Genomic DNA, 21714 nt, shown 5'->3' on the forward strand with positions numbered 1-21714 from the left:
AAGTACTTTTAAAAATGCACACATGGAGGGATGCTTGGGTGGCTCAGTTGGTTAAGCATCCAACTTCAGCTCAGGTCATGATCTCATGGTTCATGAGTTTGAGCCCGGAGTCAGGCTTTGTGCTGACAGCTCAGAGCCTGGAGCCTGCTTCAGATTCTGTGTTTCCCTCTCTCCCCTGTTAATGCTCTGTCTCTCTCTCCAAAATGAATAAACATCAAAAAAAGTTTTTTTTTTTAATAAATAAAAAATAAAAATGCACAGTGGGGATGCCTGGGTGGCTCAGTCCATAAAGCATCCCACTTCAGCCCAGATTATGATCTCCCAGTTCATGGGTTTGAGCCTGGGCCTGGCTGTCTGCTGTCAATGCAGAGCCCGCTTCAGATTCTCTGTCTCCTTCTCTCTCTGCCCCGCCCCTGCACGCGTATGCAAGTGTGTGTGTTACATATGGGCACACCCTCTCTCAAAAATAAACATTAAAAAAAATGCACACAATGATAGAGTGTGTCAAAAGGATACAGAAAGCAGTTGAAAGAGCTCTCAATGGCTAAAGATGGAGCAATTTGAGCAACAAAGTAAATAAAACACTATGGGATTATAACCCAAAGTATAAAATAAATATCCTTGAGTCTGCACTGATATAAATAAATGATTGAATAAATACTTGTGGGAGAAAAGACAAATCTCCCATGCAGAAGAATTCCAAATAATTTATGTAGATACTCTGCCTTCAAGGAGATAGAGCAAAACTCCCCATACCTTAAGTGTGACTGTACAAACTGACTGTCTTCCAAAGAATGGGGAGAAAGTAACTTCACCAGGGAGAGGCCTGACAAACACTGAGCCAAATGATCAAGGTCAATACCAACAGTGATAAGTCATGCTGATAGTATGTACACTTGATAAAATGTAGCACTTTGCCTCAGCAGTCCTGCTCCCCCAGACCCATAAACCCAGTCTAATCATGATAAAAACATCGGACAAATCCAAGTTGAGGGACATTCTACAAAATACCTGACCAGCCCTCTTCAAAAACACAAAGGTCATCAAAAATAAGGAAAGTCTAAAAAATTGTCATGGCCAAGAGGAGCCTAGGAAGACAGGGTGACTAAATACAATGTGGTGTCCTGGTTGGGATCCTGAAACAGAAAAGTATGGATTTTAATAATTAAAACTCTGCCAGTATTGGTTCATTAACAGTGTACCAATATACGGTAACAAATGTGCCATGCTAATGTAAGATGGTCGCAGGGATATATGGGAAATATCTGTATTAGCTTCACAGTTTTTTCTGTAAATCTAAAATTGAACTAAAAACAAAGTTTGTGGGGTTTTTTTTGTTTCTGTTTTTTTTAATGTTTCCAAGACTTTCTTGCTGTTGCGGCTGTCCTCAGGGTCACTACATTGCACAACTCCAAGAAACACCATTCATATAAAATTCAGTGCGAATGGTTTCCCCTGGAGTTGTGCTAGGCTGCAACTTCAACGGTTTTTTTCCTAAGAAAACTTATCATGTTTGCCATGTGTCAACTTATGTGTTCCCAGTGAAACTTTCCCTCCATTGATTATAGATCCTGTCCCACTGGTTTCCTCAGAAGGGGAAGGTTGGACTGGATCAGTGACCAACCTTTTTCACACGGAGGTAGGGAAGGCACTTTCCCTCTTGTTTAAGCAGGCATCAACCCAACTAAATGTGAGCAGACAGGGAAGACGTAGCCAACTTGGGTAGATCTGGTTGGCTTCTCCTGTCCTGGCCTATGATCTATACTCCACACTTTGACCCACTTCTGAGCTTGGTTATGGGGTAGGAAGCACAGCATGGCAGACATGACGATCCTGGTGCTTCAACCTCCTGAACCAGGAATCAACCCAAGTGGGCCAGGAAAGCCCAGGGAATGTAGTAGGAATTGTGTTGAAAGTGGCAGCAGAAGCATTTTTGAATAGAGAAGGGCTTTTCCAACATCCGAAGAAATGCTACATTTTCTAGCCTGCTTCACTGAGAACCTGAAATATAAAAATTGTTGTTGACTACTCTGAAACTCGGGCATTTAACTGAGATATGCAAATGAAATATTCAATCCCTATGAAATGTGAGGCCTTCCCCTGGCATTTAGTCCATAAGTTGTGTTCCACCAGATTTTATAGCATCAAGTTCCCCCATTCGAAACCAATGATCTTTCATTTACTTTCTTGTAAATTATAAACCAAATTATGTAATGCAAACCATATAAAAAGAAATTTATTTTTTTAAAGAACTTCATACATTTCTTATTTTACTGAGGTTTATTGGTCCTGTTAATGGGACAGAAGAAAAATTGACCTTTCATGTTTTTACTTTTTTCCACACTGAAGGGAGACCTTGAACTGTTAGGGCAAAAAGGCAAAAATACTTGACTTGGGCCAACTTTTTTTAACAGAGTAGGTCCTGTTGCTGAGATAAGCCTCTTGCTAAATCAAATGTGTGTTTTTGTGTTTGGTCTTGGGTCTTATCTGCCTGCAGCAGCAGCAAGCTTAATAACAAATGAGGTTCAAAGAGGTGAAGCTGCTGTCTCAGCCTCTTACACCAGTGTTTTCAAAGAGTTCTGTAGATTTGGTCATTATGCTCATCCTAATCAAACTCTTTGAAAGCTTATCTTCTGCCACCGTTTCCTACAGTCTTTCCGCAAAGCAACCATTATTTGCCATCATTAGTAGAATGGTATGTGGTGCATAAATGTACTTAACAGGTAAATGTCTAAGACATTGTTTAAGACCATCTTTTAAAGAATCTCAGTTTGGCATGATTTTTTTTTCTAGTTTTAGTTTTCAAATTGGAGTATTTTGCAATTATTTTCAACGCATTGCAGTTGATTTCCTAAATTTGCTCTTCAGTTCATGAGGGATATGGTTTCTATCGCACAAATAAGTTAAGTAGCTGCCATTTGGTAATATAGGTAACAGAGATTGTTTTCTTCTTTTTGTGCTGGGTAATTCTATTTAAAAAAATTTTTTTAACCTTTATTTATATTTGAGAGACAGAGAATGTGTGAGTAAGGGAGTAACAGAGAGGGAGACACAGAATTCAAAGCAGGCTCCAAGCTCCAAGCTGTCAGCACAGAGCCTGACGTGGGGCTCGAACTCATGAACCGTGAGATCATGACCTGAGCCAAAATCAGATGCTTAACCGACTGAGCCACCCAGGCACCGCTGGATAATTCTATTGATTACTGGAAGTGTTATGTATATGAAGGTTGATAAAGAGGAACATTTTTAGGGCTGTAAGATCTCCCTAGAACAAGATAGGATTCACAGTCTAACCTTGGTTTTCTTCAAAGGTCCCTGTTGGCTGAAACTCTCAGAAAATATGATTGTGCTCCTCAGTCAATGAAATTGTAAAAGTGATCAGGAGCCCTGTCCTGAGGAGGAGGGACTGTCTACATTTGGAGTGTCTGAGGTGGTAATGTTGAGACTCAGACTGGCATGATGTAGGGATGGGGACCAAAATTCCTAGAACACAAGCAGAGTGAGCCCACTTGCCTCTCTGTGAATGGGGCTCTTGACCACAGGCCTGGCTCCCAGTCCCCTTCCTCTCCTCTCCTCCCCCTCACCCAGCAGAGGTCTGACCCATCCCTGCGAGAAGGCAGCTGTCCTTGGCTGGAGCCAGCTCTTGGCTGCACGCTGTGCTCCACACAGCCTTCCAGCCCAGCCAGCTTGGCTACAGATGCCTCAGATTTCATCTCCCAACTAAAGACAGTTCATACGCTAAAATCAGATTTTCTCACCTGGTAATTTGATCATTTCTCAGTTGGTAGATTTCATCCATAAAAATTGTCTTCCTGACAATAAAATAAAATCCAATGTTATCTAGCATGGTGTTACATGTAGGAACACTACCCAGTGAAAGCTCTTGAAAAAATGAGAGTTAAAAACAGCAGTTTAGGGGCACCAGCCTGGCTCTGTCAGTAGAGCATGCAACTCTTGATCTCAGGGTTATGAGTTTGAAGTTTCTGTCGGGCATAGAGTTTACTTAAAAAACAAAACAAGTTGTGGTGCCTGGTGGCTCAGTCAGCTAAGTGTCTGACTCTTGATTTAAGCTTGGGTCATGATCTCACGGGTTTGTGAGATCGAGCCCCACATCAAGCTCTGCACGAACAGTGTGGAGCCTGCTTGGGATTCTCTCTTCCTCTCTCTCTACTCGCTGCTTCCCTGCTCTCTCTCAAAATAAATAAATAAACATTAAAAAAAAAAAGAAATCAAAACTTAAAAGGCCCCTGGATACCCCTCCTCAATCACAGTCCTCCCAACAGAGGTAACTCCTCATCTGGATTTTATGTTAGCCCATTCCCTTGTTTTTCTTTATAATTTAATCACCTGTGTATTTTCCTTCAAAACAATATAGTGTTTACTTTTGTCCTTTTTGAACTTTACACAAAGAGAATCACAACTCTGTATTTTTAGTGTGACTTCTTTTGCTTAACACTACTGTGTGCTGTATTCCAGTATATGAATATATCAAATGTATCCATTTTACTGCTGATTTACATTTGAGCTGTTTCTAGTTTCTTGCTATTGTAATGAGCAATCCTGCAGTTAGTAGTCTTAAACATGCCTTCCAGGCCACATGTGCAAGAGATTCTCTCATATTGATACCTAGCTGTAGAGGTGGATTGTAAGGTATATATATTTCCAGCTATACTAAGTACTGCCAAAATGTTTCCCAAAGTAATCATTCCTATTTATGTTCCTACAAGCAATGGATGAAAGCGCTTATTGCATTACATGTCCTCCAACATGTGATATTATTTGATTTTCATTTTTTCTAGTGTAATGAGTAAGAAATGGTATCCCACTGTGATTTGCATTTTTATTTCCCTGATCACCAGTGAGATTGGATATCTTTTCATATGATTATGGGCTATTTGTGTTTTCATTCATTCTGTTCGAGTACCTCTCATGTGCCGGGCACTGTTAGTGTCTCCTACTTCTTCAAAATTTCTGTACCTATTGATTGCCCATATTTTCATTTGTGTTGTTTTCTTTTTTCAAAAGAATTCTTCATATGCTGTGGAAACATCCTTTGTTGGATACATGTTTTGCAAATATTGCTTCCAAGTTTATGGCTTGCCTTTTTACTCTATGGTATTTTTTGATGAACAAAAGCTCTTAACTTTAATATAATCAGATCCTTTTTCCTTATATTGTTTTTTAAAACTTTAGAGTTTTGCCTTTCAAATTTAAGACTTTCCTACTATTTGAGATGTATTCTTATACATTATATGAGGAAGGGATCCAGTTTCTTTCTATTTTTTTCCCCATATGGAGAACTAACACATTGTGACATTATTAATGAGTGGTCTCTCCTTTACCTACTAATCTACAATGTCCTCTTTGTTATGAGTCATGTCTTTATATATATGTGTAGGTCACTGTTCTATTTGTCTTTCTCTGTGCCAGTTCCACTATATCACTGTATGCATTACTTACCATTTAAAAAAAGATAATACAGTTGATCCTTGAACAACATGAGTTTGAACTGTATGTGTCCACTTATACATGGATTATTTACAGTATGGTACTGTAAATGTACTTTCCTTATGATTTTCTTAATAACATTTTTTGTTCTCTTGCTTACCTTATTGTAAGAATACAGTATATAATACATATAATATACAAAATATGTGTTAATCAACTGTTTAGATCGTTGGTAAGGCTTCTGGTCAACAGTAAGCAATTAGTAGTTAAGTTTTAGGGGAGTCAAATGTTATGCACAGATTTTCAATTGCACAGTGGGTCAGTACCCCTAACCCTCACATTATTCAAGGGTCTACTGTAACTATTTTGGAAGTTAAATGCACAGTACATGACACATGTGAAGCACTCAGTAGATGTCATCTATTATTATATTAGTAGGGAACACATTTTGGGGGAGAATATATTTCAATATAGTTTTTAAACAATATCCAAAACTCTGTAGAAAATTAGTGAATGTTCGGTAGAAATTTTTTTTGCATTTGATCCAAGTTACCTGGCTGTCCAGAGACTTAAGAAATACATGTGCTCTGGGGCTCCTGTGTGGCTCAGTCAGTTAAGCAATCAGACTCTTGATTTCGGCTCAGGTCATGATCTCACGGTTTGTGGGATTGAGTGCCATGTCGGGCTCTAGGCTGATAGCAAGGAGCCTGCTTGGGATTTTCTCCCTCTCTCTCTGTCCCTCCCCTGTGTGTGGGCACGCTCTTTCTCTCAAAATAAATAAACATTAAAAAAAAGAAAGAAAGAAATACACCATCAGTCATTGTCTTTGCCTTTTTCTGAAGCATGTAGGAAAAGGTGAAAGGTGAACTCTCTAGATTCTCTAGTTATCCTTACTCAGAGTCTCTTAGGAAGGCTAAATGAAGGAGGCTTTACTTTAGTAGTTTGTTTCTTTTTCAGAATTGAGTTTTGGAAGAGAAAATGATGTGAAAGAATATAGAAGCATATGCAGAGGAAACTTCCATTGATAAATATCTACAGCATCCAATTTTCTACACCTTGCTTCTATTCCATACTTTTCTTATTATAAACCACCTCAGAATCTTTATAAAATAAACCCATTTATTTGATGAAGAAGAAGGAAGTGCCACATTTTAACTGTTACTGAAAGAAATGTTCTTTGCTCTGTTGGTCTTGGACTTCCACAAAATACTTGATTCCAGATGTTAAATTGTTTTTTCAGAAGCCTTGTTAAAGTGCCAGAGCATTAGATTTTTGAAGGCATTTCCAAACCCCAGCTGATTATCACAACACACAGGAATCCAAACTTTCAAAGCTCAGCTTTGGCTCTGAAGTATATCAGCAGCTGCAAAAAATATGTGCAAAGGCACAGGTTCACAGGACTGAGGTTCAGTATCCGTATATGGTAAAATTATAAGTAAATTTCCTTTACTTCCTGGTTATCAGAGATTCAGCTCAGTTGTTTAAAAGGCTCTAAATTTCCTTGATCCTAAAAAAATAATTGTAGCTCAATAATGGTAATAGTCATGTAGCAAGGTGGTATGTGGATTCATTCCATTAGGTAATGTCATATGGGTTTCTCAAAACTTCTTTAATTTTATTTTCCCACCAAAGCATTCACAGTGATGAACTTATTTTACATCTTACTCCAGCTATATATTTCAGAATATATTAACAAAGTCACCTTTCCTCCAATTATTTTATACATATTCACTATTTGTGTTCTTCTTAAGAGGCTTGCTTCATCATTCCCTAGGGAACCAACCCAAGAATGGAGAAAAAGTCCTCTCCATTCATCTTATCTCCCTCCAGCCGAAGGCAGAGGGATCATCAATAGCGGCTGGAACCTGACGAAGGTGGGGAGGGGAGTTTAGGAGAGAACCAAAAGGAGATGTTTGAGCTACATCTCTTAATTGTGTTCCAACAGCAGACTGATGATCTTTGCATTCAAATCATTTAACAAATAGCATTAGAGCATCTAGCATAGTATAGTAGACTCCACACTCAATAAATTGTTATCATCAGATAGAGTAGAATTATAAAGACAATCTATAATAAATGAGAGATTGTCCTGGGCCCTAAAACAAAATGTTTCAAATTAATTAAAAAAATATATATATATATATATGTGTGTGTATATATATATATGTGTGTGTATATATATACATATATATATATACACACACACATATATATATATACATATATATATATATATATATACACACATATATATATATATATATTCATTCTGTTTCATACCACTGGCACTACACCTGGAATTTGGTACAAGTAGGAATTAAAAAATCAGTCCAATGCCTTTCTCTCCTAAATCCCACAAGTACATTCTACATTGGCTTGATCATTTAGGAGGAAGTCCTGATGCTATCAGTGTAGAACATTCCTCCAGGCCTGGGTGGGGTAGAAGTTCTGCTTTCATCCCTTTCTAATTCCTTTTCCAGCTATTGATTGGCTTCTGCAGGGCTAAGGGCAGAGGTGTCAGCTGATCTTTCTCTGATTTCTTAAGATTCCTCCCTTTCAGAGCAGAAGCCAGCAGGACCAGAATACTTCTAAGGAATCTTCGGCAGCAATCTCCATGGGGAGCCTCAAAATGAGAGTGAAACACAGCATTTACCCTCAAATGGCTCAGCAGTTGTCATCATGGCAGCTATCAGGAGCTACAGATGTCTCTTTCACAGTCTTTATATTTAGGGCCCAATAGAATTAATTGTCTGCTGTCTTGGCATCTGGATCTAGACAGATGTACACTGAGCAGCCATTTTGCTAAAGGCTGGGATGCTGAAATGAAAGACACAGTGATAGCACGATGTGATAATCAACACTGCATCAATCCCTGCCCTCCCCCCACCCCCAATCAAGGTCCGCATTTACTTTGTCAGGCAAAGGAGCATTTTACTTAAGGCAGGTCCATTACCTTTCTAATGGCTCTTCCAGTGGTGTGAAGTCTTTTCTTTGTCTTATTTGACCTCAATACTTGTAGTTTGTTTTTAAAATCTTAATTCTAAGCTACTTATTGCAATTGTGCCAAATGTTTAATTCATAATTCTTTGTTCCAGCTCCTCTACTTTGTGAAGGTTAACTATTTATAAAACCATGCCAAAACAACAACAAAAACTCCAGCCTACCTTTCTTGAAGCAATAATTCTATTCTAAAAAAACCATGTGAAAATTTAATTCAGATAATTTATAACAGTTTACTGCTGTCTCTTAGACTCCTCCTCTCTGTCAAACTGCTATTGGTCTGTTTCATGGATAATGGTGTCTGAATATTTTTACATGCACTACAGTGGTTTTTGTGATGTTGTAATAACTTGTGGGCTAGACCAAGACTGGCTGGTCGAGGTCCTGACCAGACACACTTAGTCAGACGACCTATGAAAAATATAGTTAGATAGAGTTGGATCTCACGACATCATTTCAGCCCCATAGGCGATATCTACAACAGCCTAACCCCACTTTGGTGGTGACTCCACACTGTTATAATATCTCCCTCACACATCAGAGTGTCTGCTCCTTGTTTTGGTCCATATTTCCAAAGGTTGTTATACCAGAAGCAAGGGGATATTTCTCATTGGTTTACTTGCTTCAGTGTTCCATCAGAGAAGCAAAGACTTAATTATTTATGAGATTAAGTAAAATCGACAATCAGAATATCCTTGGGACTAAGCCATGCCTACCACTGCAAAATTATCTTTTAAAATGAATTCAACTTGTGCCTTCTAAACTGAATCATATTCACCTAAACCTAAAAATACTCATATAATCTCACTTTCCCTTTTCTGAAAAGGAGATTAACATTAATTTTGAGGAAATTTTTTCAGATCTATCTTTTCGTAATCTCTCCTGGTATACACATAAAGAGAATTGTTATGATTAAATAGGCACTGAAATGGCCTAGTTAACTTTTAGTACAACATTTCAAGTAGGGAGCGAAGACTAGTGAAGCTATGAGTTTTGACCAATAGCTTGGGTTTTGGTAAAAACTTTAGCATATGGCCCTCAAAATTGGTTTTAACCAATAAGTAGCATTTGCTATACACAAAGTTGAAAGCTCATCTATGTATTTCAGTAATGCTGTTACAGCATGAAATGCCATCATAGCGGTGAATGCAAACTGCTCTGGGAGCACAGAGCGAAATACCTGCTGTGGAGTTAAGTAGCCCTTCACAAAAGGTGCAGTGTTTGAGCTGGGTCTAGAATGAGGAGTTGGGAGTTCCAGATGGAGAAAGGTGAAAGATATTGTAGGCAGTATGTGAAAAAGCATAGAGGTGTGACAGAGGATCTCTGCAGACCAGTAGGGAAGTTTGATGTGACTAGAAACTTAAGTGACAGGAGAAACACTGGGAGGTTACACTATGAATGCCAAGTTGAAATGGTTGTGTTTCATCCAGTATTATAGTTTAATGGGAAATAATGAAGAAGGTGTTTTATTAGGGCAATGATGTATCAGATCTTGATGTTTGGGGATATCTCCGTGTAGATTAGAAGTTCAAAACACCAGACTCAGGGAAACCACTTAGGGCTCCTACAGTAGTTGATGCCAGACATGTTGTGATTCTGGACTCACAGTGACCATGGGAATGTAGAACAGGAGATGAAGTTGGAAGGTATTTATTTTTTATTTTTTAATTTTTTTTTAACGTTTTATTTATTTTTGAGACAGGGAGAGACAGAGCATGAACAGGGGAGGGTCAGAGAGAGGGAAACACAGAATCTGAAACAGACTCCAGGCTCCGAGCTGTCAGCTCAGAGCCCAACGCGGGGCTCAAACTCACGGACCGCAAGATCATGACCTGCGCCGAAGTCGGCTACTTAACCGACTGAGCCACCCAGGCGCCCCAAAGTTGGAAGGTATTTAGAGTTAGGTTATTAGCTCTGTGAGAGCAGGAATCATGTGTGTTTTATTGGATTTTGCCCCATAAAGCTCTCTGTACCTGTTGTGTGATCCCAGAGTAGACAAGACCCCTTTCTTCCAAGATCCCCATCCTTTCCACTTTACTACTCAGTTTTTACTATTTGGTCCAAATTGTTCAGTGTAGTAACCCCACTCATTGTTTCTGCTGCTGTCAGATATATAGACTTATCATCAATGAATTGAGTAAAAAATTAAACTAAATATCCTCACTCATTTGTACTTTTTCATATATTTCTGTTTCATTCTGTTTGTCCATCTAGCCTATGCTGGAAGAACAGCTACATTTTTAGTGGATGTGTGTAATTAGCACAATCAGAAAGGAAGGTACATATTATGAGATACTCTTTAGCCATTTTTAAAATGAAGTAGATGTACAAATATGGAAACATTTCTAAGAAGTGTTTTTTTAAAAAAGGAATTTATAGAGTAATGTGATAATACATTAAACAGAGAAATCACAAATCAAAATTATAGATCTTATTTTATATGTATATATTATTACCCAGATAACGGTATGAAAAAGAATACTCCAAATTGATAACAGTGGTTACCTCTCAGAGAAAGACCAGAAGTAGAGGGGAGAGGTGAATTTTTCGGTTAATCTTTACGTTTGAATATTCCCCTCCCTCCCCTAAAACAAGTGCAAGAAAGAGGGAGAAGGAGAGGAAGAAGAGGAGGAAAAGGAGGAGGAGGATGGGGGCCCCTGGGTGGCTTAGTTAGTTAAGCATCCAACTCTTGATTTAGGCTCAGGTCATGATCTCAAGGTTCCTGAGATCGAGCCCTGTGTTGAGCTCTGCCTTGAAAGAGCAGAGCCTGCTTGGGATTCTCTCTCTCTCTCCCCCTCTCTGTGCCCCTCCCACACTCCTGGCTCTCTCTCTGTCTCTCTGTCAAAATATATACACACTTAAAAAAAAAAAAAAAAAAAAGAGGAAGATAAAGTAGCCAGAGCAAAACTCTTTCAAAGCAGAAAATTCCTTGTTCTGTACTTATGTTTGTCAAGAGCAAAAGAAACTGAGAAACATGACTTTTTCCAACACTGGGAGAAAAAAAGAATTTGATTTCATGAATTATTTTCATTACTGAGGCTGAAGTTGTGATTGGTGAAGTAGTGCAATGAATCTGATACCCAATTTTAAACTAGAAAAATCCATATTGTAAACCTGGACCTGCCTTTGCATAGCTATGAACTCAAGCAAGCAATTTAAATTCCGTGTGCATTGTCTTCTAACTCTAAAGCAGGAGAAATAATACCTATTTCTAAAATGGATGTTGGAAGAGACAAATGACAAATGCAAGCAAAAGAATTTAACTCTTTTGAATTTTATGTAAGCATAAGATAAGATGTTCTGGTATAATCTCTACCTATATACATATACTGACAGACACTGGGTATCTGTTGCATACTGTTTACCAATTTTAAATGTGCAAATTATTGTTTAAGATAATCTTGCATAATCCTTGGGTCAATATTACGGAAAAACTAACAATCAGTTCTTTCAGTTTTCTGATTTCAAAAAGCCTCCTTTCAGATTTAAATTGAATGGGCAACCATTATTTCTAGTGCTTAAAAACACAGTGGCATCCCCTTGGAAATCCCTAATTAGTAGTAGCTGTGGTCTAATTAGGTGAAAATGATAATCTAAGAAAGTCCATTGATTGTTTTAAAAGCAAGATATTGTAATTCAAGCATATTTCCAGATGCCAGTGAATTGCTGGAAAGCTGCAAGTTTAACTTTCCGCTCTGATAGAGTTTTAAAAGAGGTCAGAGTACGTTTTACCATAGTGTCTAGCAATGTGAGTTTGTGCAGACCTTTTGGCAGACATTCCTGCACACTCAAGCTAAATCAATGAATCATCCATTGTTGGCCGGCCCCGCTCTCAGTTGCTAAGAGATTTTTCAAGCATACTGAGGCTGCTTCATTCTACATGGTCTGTAAAAAGAACAAAATGTATTAAATTTGTAAATGTCTCCTCTTTCCTAATTAAAACTTTGCCCAGGACTTTAATATTTGGGGCAAAGAGAAAGTCAGTGTGTAGCTGGAGGGTTTCTACTGGGGAAAAAATAGGAGAAAACTTCCTGTTAATAGCTCTTCAGAACTATGTGTGTGGAGGAAATGGAAATATTTAAAAAGTGGACGCAGACACCAAAAACAAAAACTCAACTAGGAAGGTCTAAACTCTTTTAATGAAAAATTGTGTGTGTGCATGTGTGTCTGTGTGTGTGTGTGTGTGTGTGTGTGTGTGTATTATTATGTTTCAAATGAATAAGGTTTTCTTCCGGTTTTATTAAATGTACTTTAATTTTCATTTCTCTCAATCATACAGACTTTCTTTCTAATTTAGCCTATAATTTTAAAGCTTTGATGTAATAGTTTTTAAATGTAGAAATTTAAAAATACCATAAAAATAAAATGTAGTTTTTTTCAACTTACTATTTATGAATGTATAAAGTTTATTATGTTTTATATATATCCTTACTGGTATTTCAAGTTTTAAAATATATAATAATTGTTTTCCTTATGTTCTTTTGGGACTCTGATAATTTCACATTATTGAGAATCCCATAATTTATCATAAAGGTTAGTGATTCATATGATGAGAGGAAAAGGATGTTTGGACTACAGATTTTAAAAGAGAAAGAGATAGAGCATAACAAATCTTAACTTAAAAACAAGCTATTTTTAAAGTTATTGGATTTGAGTCTGTTCTTTAGTTTCCCAGGATAAAATGCTATTCCATAAATCTCTCATAAAGATGAAGCTTTGGAGATAAGAATGTGGGCTTTGAAGTTGGACAGGCTTGAATTGTGATCCTGGCTGCTCCATGTTCTAGATGGTGTGACTTTGGGCAAGTTACCTTCTTTGGGCTTCCACTTCCACATCTGTAAAACAACATAACAAAGTACATCACAACAGGTTGTTATAGGATTCAAGTGAGGAAACGTCATAGCCTTGTCACATAGTGGGTACTCAGCTCTCAGCTTCTCTAGAACTGTTGGGGACTGGTTATTGATATGCTCTTAAATGCTCACAACCAAACCTTGTTTGTTTTAAGTTGGCAATATTACTATTTGTTTTACTTCTAATTTCAACAGAGATGTATTCAGATGAGTGGGTGAGAACATTGATCTCATGTTGCGGAGCTTGGGATAAGAGCACATGAAAAGTCTTACGCCTTGGCCTTCTTTCTTGCAGAGAAACAAAACATTTGTGATTCGTGGCTTCCTGCCTCCCCTCTCTCTATGAGGTCCTCTTTTTGTGGACCCCACCTTCTTTCAAGACCTCTATTCCAACATGCCATCTCCAGTTTACTATTCACTGCTATAAAGCAGGACTTCATCGAGGGCACTTTTGTTTTAGCCAAAAACCAAGTATTTCCCCAGCCAAATGCAGAGTAAGGAATGAACTGTACCTTAGTACTACTACCAGCCCTGTTCTGTTGACCCAGAACATTACTTTTTAAGACTTCAAAGCAAGCTTACAGAAAAATAAAGACTGACCCTATTTATGTGTTTAAACTTCCTGACACCTGTGTTTGTGTAGAGGAAATAACTCAATGTCTGTACTAACAATTTGATGACATACACCCTTTATAGAACCAAGTACATTATTTTTACAGTAAGTTTTTTTAATGTCAGGGAAAAACAGTATCTTTTCCTCAGGTGTTTGAGTGTTTTCCCTCTGTAGTCTTAGATACAGTTTTAACCCTATTTCTTTTAGGTAATCTTTGTTATGCTTGATTGTAGATCAAATGGAAACGAACCCATTTGGCCTATCATTGAATTAAACTGAAGAGACTTGCTAGCATCTCTGCTCTCAGAATAATATGAAGTGGCAGCTGTATAGAACTGATAGAGAATCTGGTAGCCCCCACATAAAAAGAGAAGTCCTAATGTAGCTGAACAGTATCCACAAAAGAACGTGTCTGTCCCTGCCCAGAGAGGATAAAACAGAGGTAAATGACAGAGTGAGGATGTAATGCTTAGGCTGTCCTAGGGCAAATGGTAGAGCTGGACATTCCCTGGCAAAAATGAAGCAAAATAAAACCCAAAGGAAAGAACTTTAGGTTTAATGCATAAAGAGATTATGGTCCCCCAAAATAAAAATTAAAAAAACCAGCATAAACTGACTTAAATTGCAGGGGTGGCATTCAGTTAGCACTACAGGGTAAAACTCTCGTGGTTTCCTGTTGGAGTTTCACTTTGCAAATACTTTTCATACAATTCAACTTGAGAGAGAGAGAGAGAGAAGGAGGGAGAGGGAGAATTTCCCTCACTTTCTAAATCATGGCTCAGTAGTGTGTTATAAAACACTGAGAACGGAAAAGCCATTACGTGGAATATAAAGAAATACTTGAGTCTACAATATCATTGAACTCTTGGATTCAGTTTCAGCAGACATGTTCTGTATTCCCACAAGAGTCTGGAAAATTAACTTCTATTTTTTTCTGTCTGGAGTTGCAGTTAGTGTTATTATTTGCTCTATGGCTCAATCCGGGTCAGACTGTTCTGCAGTAACACAGGTGGATGTTAAAACAGGGAATCTGTTGAAAAGATTGTGGAGGAACTGCTTCCCTAAAGCAGTTTTGGATGGCAGTTTGGTGGCAGTCAGCTATGGTAAGGACAAATGAAGCCTAGCAGTACCTTCTAGAATGGGGTCTTGCAAGGTTTGTCACCTGCAATCTTTAGGGAGAAGTTTCATGTAAAATGGGTCTTTAGGACCAGGTGGCATCCTCTAAGAAGTGGATCCTAGAAGTGGAGGTTGTTGAATTCTCTTAATATTTGTGAATTGTAATGTTGTTCTGCATGTCTCTAATTAGCCTTATTTGTGAAATACAATACGCATTTCTTAAAGGAAGATTCCATAAATCTTTTGTGTAGGATTTAAAATATTGTAGAAATTTACTGTTAAAAACTAGTTATAGAAAGATTTCTTATCCTATTGAAGGTAGCAGAAAGAATATAGTTATGATTTAAGGTATAGAAATTGTTTTGTATTATATAAAGTGTTTTATTGTCAGCAATTACATTGTTAAAATGTAACATGTAAATTTTGCCAAGGGTACATATATCTACTTGTAAGCGATCACACAAGGGAAACTATATTTTATGTGTTCAGCCCATTGAATTATTTTTCTAGTAAACAACCTAACATAAAATAGACTGAAACATCCATTTATTTTAGCAACTATGTTAAATTACAGATTAATGGTCCAAAATAAAATTTGAACTGATTTAATACATAATTCAGCATTAGGGGGGAAAATAGATCTTTTTCCAACTGAGAATAGACATTTTTTTTTCTTTTGTGACTAACTTATTTTCCCCTTAATAAGTTTAGGACATGCCTGAACCACAGCCAGCCTTAAGAATCCCTTTGTTCAGAAATGTTCAGTGTTATATTGACTAAGGAGCAACTTGGGGGTTGAAAAATAGATCAGTGTTTCAATTTCTGACTTTAGACTATTTTTAAAGTGCGGAGAGTTCCAACTGAAAAATTGCAAATGCTCCAGGACACTGTGCCTGGAAATAAGATTCCTGAATAGTAGAGCTTGGGGATGTTTAGGCGGCCCTTACAGAAATGAGCCTTCAAGTACATTTTAAGTACACTGTGTCTCACACGTTTTGAATGGTTCTTCTCAGATTTTTCTTGGATATAACGATTTCATTTTGTTTTGCTTCTTTTCTGTAATTCTATTTGTTAAACCCAGGAGTTTCCATGCCCAAGGGAAAATTTTCCTCAAACTTGCTATCATTCCTCTCCAGATCAAACCCCAGCAAGCCCTAGGGAGGGTCCCAGCTCACTGCCGACTCACAGATTCCCTTCTTATCACTTGGAACAGACACTCCTCTGTGGGCACATACACTGCTGTCTTAAGAGAGCAGATATCTGTTGAGGTTAAACTAATATTTTTTGGAGCAAAAACAAGAATCCTGAGATTTTTATTGGTTAATTGTGTTTTCTAGAAATGGAACTTTAGGTCAGCTGTATTTACCAGAAAATCCAGAAAAGCATTTGATATCTTGGTATTTGTAAGAAATTACAGATTTCAGAAGAAAATATCAAATTAATCTGAGTCTGAAACAGTGTGGGAAGTTCATATATACTATCTTTTCAAAATATTTTGTCAATAAAAAATTTGGATGGCAGTCTCATTTGTTATTAGGTGAAAAACGGGATTGAGGAGAAAAAAAAAATTCACACTTAGACCCTAGCTGGAAAAGAGAAACAGGAGGTGAATTTTTTTAAAAAATGACACTTTCAGGGAACATTAAAAAAGAACTAGGTGCAGAACAGTTTATGAAAACATTTTCTTTCAAATAAGGTAATAGTGTTTCTTTTTAAAAATTTATATGTAACAATATCTGATTCTATAGCTAAATGAAAGGAATTTTAAAATAGCTCAAAAGCTGCTTCTCTTAAAATTCAAAGTAAAATTATATTTCAGCCTCATTGCAACCTTTTTTCCTTAAGGTAGTTATGAACCATGCCCTTCTGTATATGCTTTAAAACTGTCGTTAGTGTTTTGGATATATTTAGTAGTTCTTTTCTGCCCCGTGAAAAGTGAATAAATACAAATAAAAAGAACCTGTTGGGACACCTGGGTGGCTCAGTAAGTTGGGTGAATGACTTCAGCTCAGGTCATGATCTCACAGTCTGTGAGTTCAAGCCCTGCGTTGGGCTCTGTGGTGACAGCTCAGAGCCTGGAACCTGCTTCGGACTCTGTGTCTCCTCTGTCTTTTCCTTCCCCCCACCCCCCTTGTGTTCTCTCTGTCTATTCAAAATAAATAAACATTAAAAAAAACATTTTTTTTAAAGAACATGTCAATAATGGAGGATTTCACTTTCAATGAATTTCAAGTTTTCACAGTAGTCTCTCTTCTCTCTTAGGGGCTCTAGGCCTGTGGAAAAAGGGAACATTGTCATTTTATTGTCAGATGGCATCAACACAGTTTATTATCATAGGTACTTTTAAATACCCAAAGGCAGTTTCTACACAGAAATTTACTGATGAAAGAGTAGCAAGTTAGTGTTCTGAGAAGTATTGACTTTTCAGCTCATTGTTCTAGAATTGTATAGATAAAGCTTTAGAAATCCCAGATATTTGCTTGCCGTGTCTTTGAAGAGTATAATCGCATTGTGGGTGTGGATGATGTCTCTGCTTACATTTTTATATGTTTTCCATTTTTGCATCCTCATGCTGCTGAAGGAATAGAAGACAGCTTAGTAGGATATATAAAATGCAAAGTAGAATCAATCAGAATACGGATAAAGGAAGAAAATAAGAATAATTGCCATCGGGAAGAGCCAGGAATGCAGTTTATGATACACATGGTCTAGACACTGTTACAGATGGGCTACAAATTCCACTATAAGCTTCCTACTGCCAGCAGTAAGAGGTGGACCTTGTAGGTGCTTCAGTCTGAGGACACAAAGATGCAGGCAAATCAGTTAATGAGAACTGATAGTGTTCTTACTACTAAGCTCAGAATTTCCTCTTGGGGCCCCATGTGACCAGAGTGTGATGATGTAAATACCATCATCTATCACTTTTCTGTAGTAGGTGCAACTCACTGAGTTCAGTATTACAGTAGGTAAACTCTCTTGATTTGGGTGTACATTTTAGTATTTCTGGAAGAGTAGTAGACTGTGTGTTCTTCAGGCAGTCCTCCCTGATTGTTTTTAATAAATTGTGCCAATGAGCACATGATTTTATTATGAAAAAGTAGCAGAGATACAGCAAAACAAAGCCAAGATTTTCCTGAGCAAAAATTTTGGGTTTACTCAGGCACATGGACCAAAAAACAAGAACAAAAAACAAAAGTAGGCCTTCACAGCTCCCTAGTTCTGTTCCATTATTAACAGGGCTGACATAAATACCATCTCAAAAAACTGTGAGGTCCTATGGGGCGCCTGGGTGGCTTGGTCAGTTAAGCATCCGACTTTGGCTCAGGTCATGATCTCACGGTCCGTGAGTTCGAGCCCCGCGTCAGGCTCTGTGCTGACAGCTCAGAGCCTGGAGCCTGTTTCAGATTCTGTGTCTCCCTCTCTCTCTGCTCCTCCCCTGTTCATGCTCTGTCTCTCTCTGTCTCAAAAATAAATAAACATTAAAAAAAAATTTAAAAAAAAACAACTGTGAGGTCCTATATCTACACTCCTTATGACCAAAGTAAAATCTCAACAAAACATGTATTAAACATGTCTTGAACTTGGGTGATACTGTTTCCTTGCATTGACTTCAAGATGAACTGTTTGAAAAGTGCACCCCCAGGCAACTAACAGATTTAATTTCTCCCAAATTATTACTTGTAAGACATACAAACAATGGAATAACTTTGGTTTTAGGATATTTGATTTACAAATATTTGAGTCGGTTTTTTTTTTTTGTTTTTTTGTTTTTTTGTGTTTTTTTTTCTGTTTTGGTAATTATAGGTTATAAGCTTGTCTTATCAGGCCATTCCTAGTGAGAGGTAAAATAAACCAAATCAGGAAGCTTGGCTTTCTGCTGTCTATAGCACAAGAACAAGAATCTATTTCATCCAAATAGCATCCTCTCTTTCCTAAGTAAAAAGTTGCACGTGGAGTACGAAATGCAGGAACTCTTTATTTCTTTTCCTCGTGTTTCCTGAAAGGAACCCCTTGCACTGAACCATTCTGGTCCTCTGATCCTTGTCAGCAAGTTGCTAATCCTGTTGTTGGTCAGCCACATTTTTTAGTGGATTTGCAGGTCACTTTACTCAAAGTAGGAAGCAGATTCTACCTTTCTCTCTTTGCTCAGCAAAGCATGCCCCTGTGTTTCCTCTTTCCTTGTGGAATGTCTTGGGACAGGTGGGTGAGGTGAATATTGGTACATTGGGTTTTAAAATGACATTGGCCCAGCTCATGGATCAGGTTGTTCTCAGTTCTGATTGGAAAGCAGGAGACCTTGCCAGTTCTACAGTTAGATTCTTACCAGGGGACCCCGTATAAAGTTCATATCTGATCCCCATTTCCCTTTGTTTCTTCCTAATTAGCCATAGTGTGGAGAAGAGGATGGGGTAGTAATTGATACCCCTAACCGCTTGCAAATAAGGCAAGGACACTGAGGTAGGATTAGGCTTGGCCAGACCTAGAAAAGTATGTGACAGTATATTCTTTTCTGTCCTTTGACTTCAGATGTAAAGTTGGCCAGAGTTTCTTTTCTCTATGGTAAGTAATAAAGATATTTCTTGGGGTTTTTGTTGTTGTTGTTGTTGTTGTTGTTGTTGTTGTTGTTGTTGTAAGTTAGAAGGTCTAGAAATGTCAAGTTCGGTTACACATTCTTTTGCCATTACTGCTGAATTATATTAGCATAACTGTAATAGAAATTTTAGGTATTTTACTCCTGGTGATCCTACTACCTGAAATATCCTCCTTAGGCCCTCCCCACTTTCATTTTCCTTTTTTTTTTTTTTTTTTTTTTTTTAATTTTTTTTAACGTTTATTTATTTTTGAGACCGAGAGAGACAGAGCATGAACAGGGGAGGGTCAGAGAGAGAGGGAGACACAGAATCTGAAACAGGCTCCAGGCTCTGAGCAGTCAGCACAGAGCCTGACGCGGGGCTCAAACTCACATACCGTGAGATCGTGACCTGAGCCGAAGTCGGACGCTTAACCGACTGAGCCACCCAGGCGCCCCTTCATTTTCCTTTTGGAGGGCTAATTCCAACTTTAGCTAGAATGTGAATTCTCTGAGGTCAAAGAGTTCATCTTAATCATTCTTGTATCCTGTCATTCGGTTCATTCATTCCTTATGTATATATTCATTTAAAACAAACAAACAAACAACAAAAAACAACTAACTTGTTGGCATCTCCAGTGTGGTAGGCTTGCACCAGGTCCCACAGTGATGTAGCCACCAACATGAGAGCAGAGATGCTGCCCTCACAGTTTCTGGTAAAGCCCCTCATGACAAAAGGATTTCAACTGAGTAACTAAAACATTGAGCACAGGGCCTCATGGCATCGGTCACTCAGCACACATCTGTTCAGTGGATGAATCCATCAGTAGTGATGGAAGTGGCACATAGTCAGTGTCCTGAGTTTTTTGTATGGATCTTATGGATTCCGAGACTAGAATTTAACACAGAGTGAGTAATTAATACAGTAAATAACATTTACTGTGGGTAGGGCACCATGCTAAGTGCTTTATATATACCATTTTCTTCATCACAAAAACCCTGTCAGGTACAAACAACTTTTAATGTCCATTTTACAAATGAGGAAACTGAGGGTCAGAAATATAAGTAACTTGCCCAGTCAACTAGCAACTATCAGAACAAGGATTCGAATGGAGTTGTTCAATTCCAAAGCTAGTGAACCTAAGCATTTTGCTGTACAACTTCCCAGGGGTTATCTATTTCTATTCCTTTTAGTGAAACTTGGACCAGTGGGACCTTAACAAAGAAGCCATCTATCAGTAAGGAGACCAAATATTCCACATTAAAAGCAGATAAAAATAGCTTCATCAGGAGCACAGTGAAGGTCATGCTTTTTTTCTTTTTTGTCATTTTTTCAGAGAGCCATTGATGGTCTTAGAGTGGTAGTATATACCAGGACTTTCCTGAATGCTACATCCAGTTAAGCTAAAGAGGAGTTGCCTATGGATTCTTATAATGAAATTTCTATGAATTTTAATATAAAATGTAATTTTATAGTTTACTAAGGGATCTAATGATTCTGGACAACACATTTAGAAATGGAATAAGGGAGGGGGGGAAGTGAGACAAATTAAATATATTGTTCCCTCCCACTGTGCCTCCAACTTTACTTCTTAGGGGAAACAGTAAAGATAGGTTAAAATTATGTAATTACTTTTCATTCAAACCATGCAGATTATTTCCATAGTCTCATAGTTTATGACATTTACTGTCTATATAATTTGTATTTATTTACAGAGCTAGTGTTCAAGAAGCAGTTTGGGGTTTTTTTTTCTTAACAATAGTAGCCACAGTAACAATACCTAAAATTGTTTGCTGTGTGCCAGGCTTTGTGCTGAAGCTTTTACATGCATTATTTCACTTTATCATCCCTGCAACCCTAGGAGACAGTTATAATCTCCACTTTAAAAACAAGGACCCAAAAGTTGGACAGGTAGAGTAATAGCTCAAGGTCAAGGAACCAAGATTTGGAGAGGTTGAGGATTGTCTCAGGGTAACAGACCTAATAAGTGCCTGATTCCAGTGTCCATGGACTCAGTTACTCTACTGGCCCACCCTCTTGAGAGGTTAGCCTGACTGCTGGCTAAACTGCCATCAGGTAAAGCCTTGCAGTCCATACATAGGAGTTTCCCAGG

The 21714-nt window shown here is 37.9% G+C and overlaps 1 protein-coding gene across 12 annotated transcripts in view; it reads left to right on the forward strand.

Moving 5' to 3' along the window:
• Positions 1–21714, forward strand: part of DDAH1 (dimethylarginine dimethylaminohydrolase 1) — a 241762-nt gene that overhangs the window by 151492 nt on the left and 68556 nt on the right. The window contains exon 1 of one of the 12 annotated variants that reach the window (XM_019414019.2): positions 14998–15017. The exons of the other annotated variants lie outside the window; for them this stretch is intronic. Coding sequence (XP_019269564.1) covers positions 15015–15017 — 3 coding nt within the window. The 5' untranslated portion in view covers positions 14998–15014. Of the gene's footprint in view, positions 1–14997; positions 15018–21714 lie in introns of those variants that run through there. 12 annotated transcript variants of the gene reach the window in all.

This window comes from Panthera pardus, unplaced genomic scaffold (genome assembly GCF_024362965.1).
Source record: "Panthera pardus isolate Hobbes unplaced genomic scaffold, ASM2436296v1 HiC_scaffold_11, whole genome shotgun sequence".
NCBI classification, from domain to species: domain Eukaryota; kingdom Metazoa; phylum Chordata; class Mammalia; order Carnivora; family Felidae; genus Panthera; species Panthera pardus.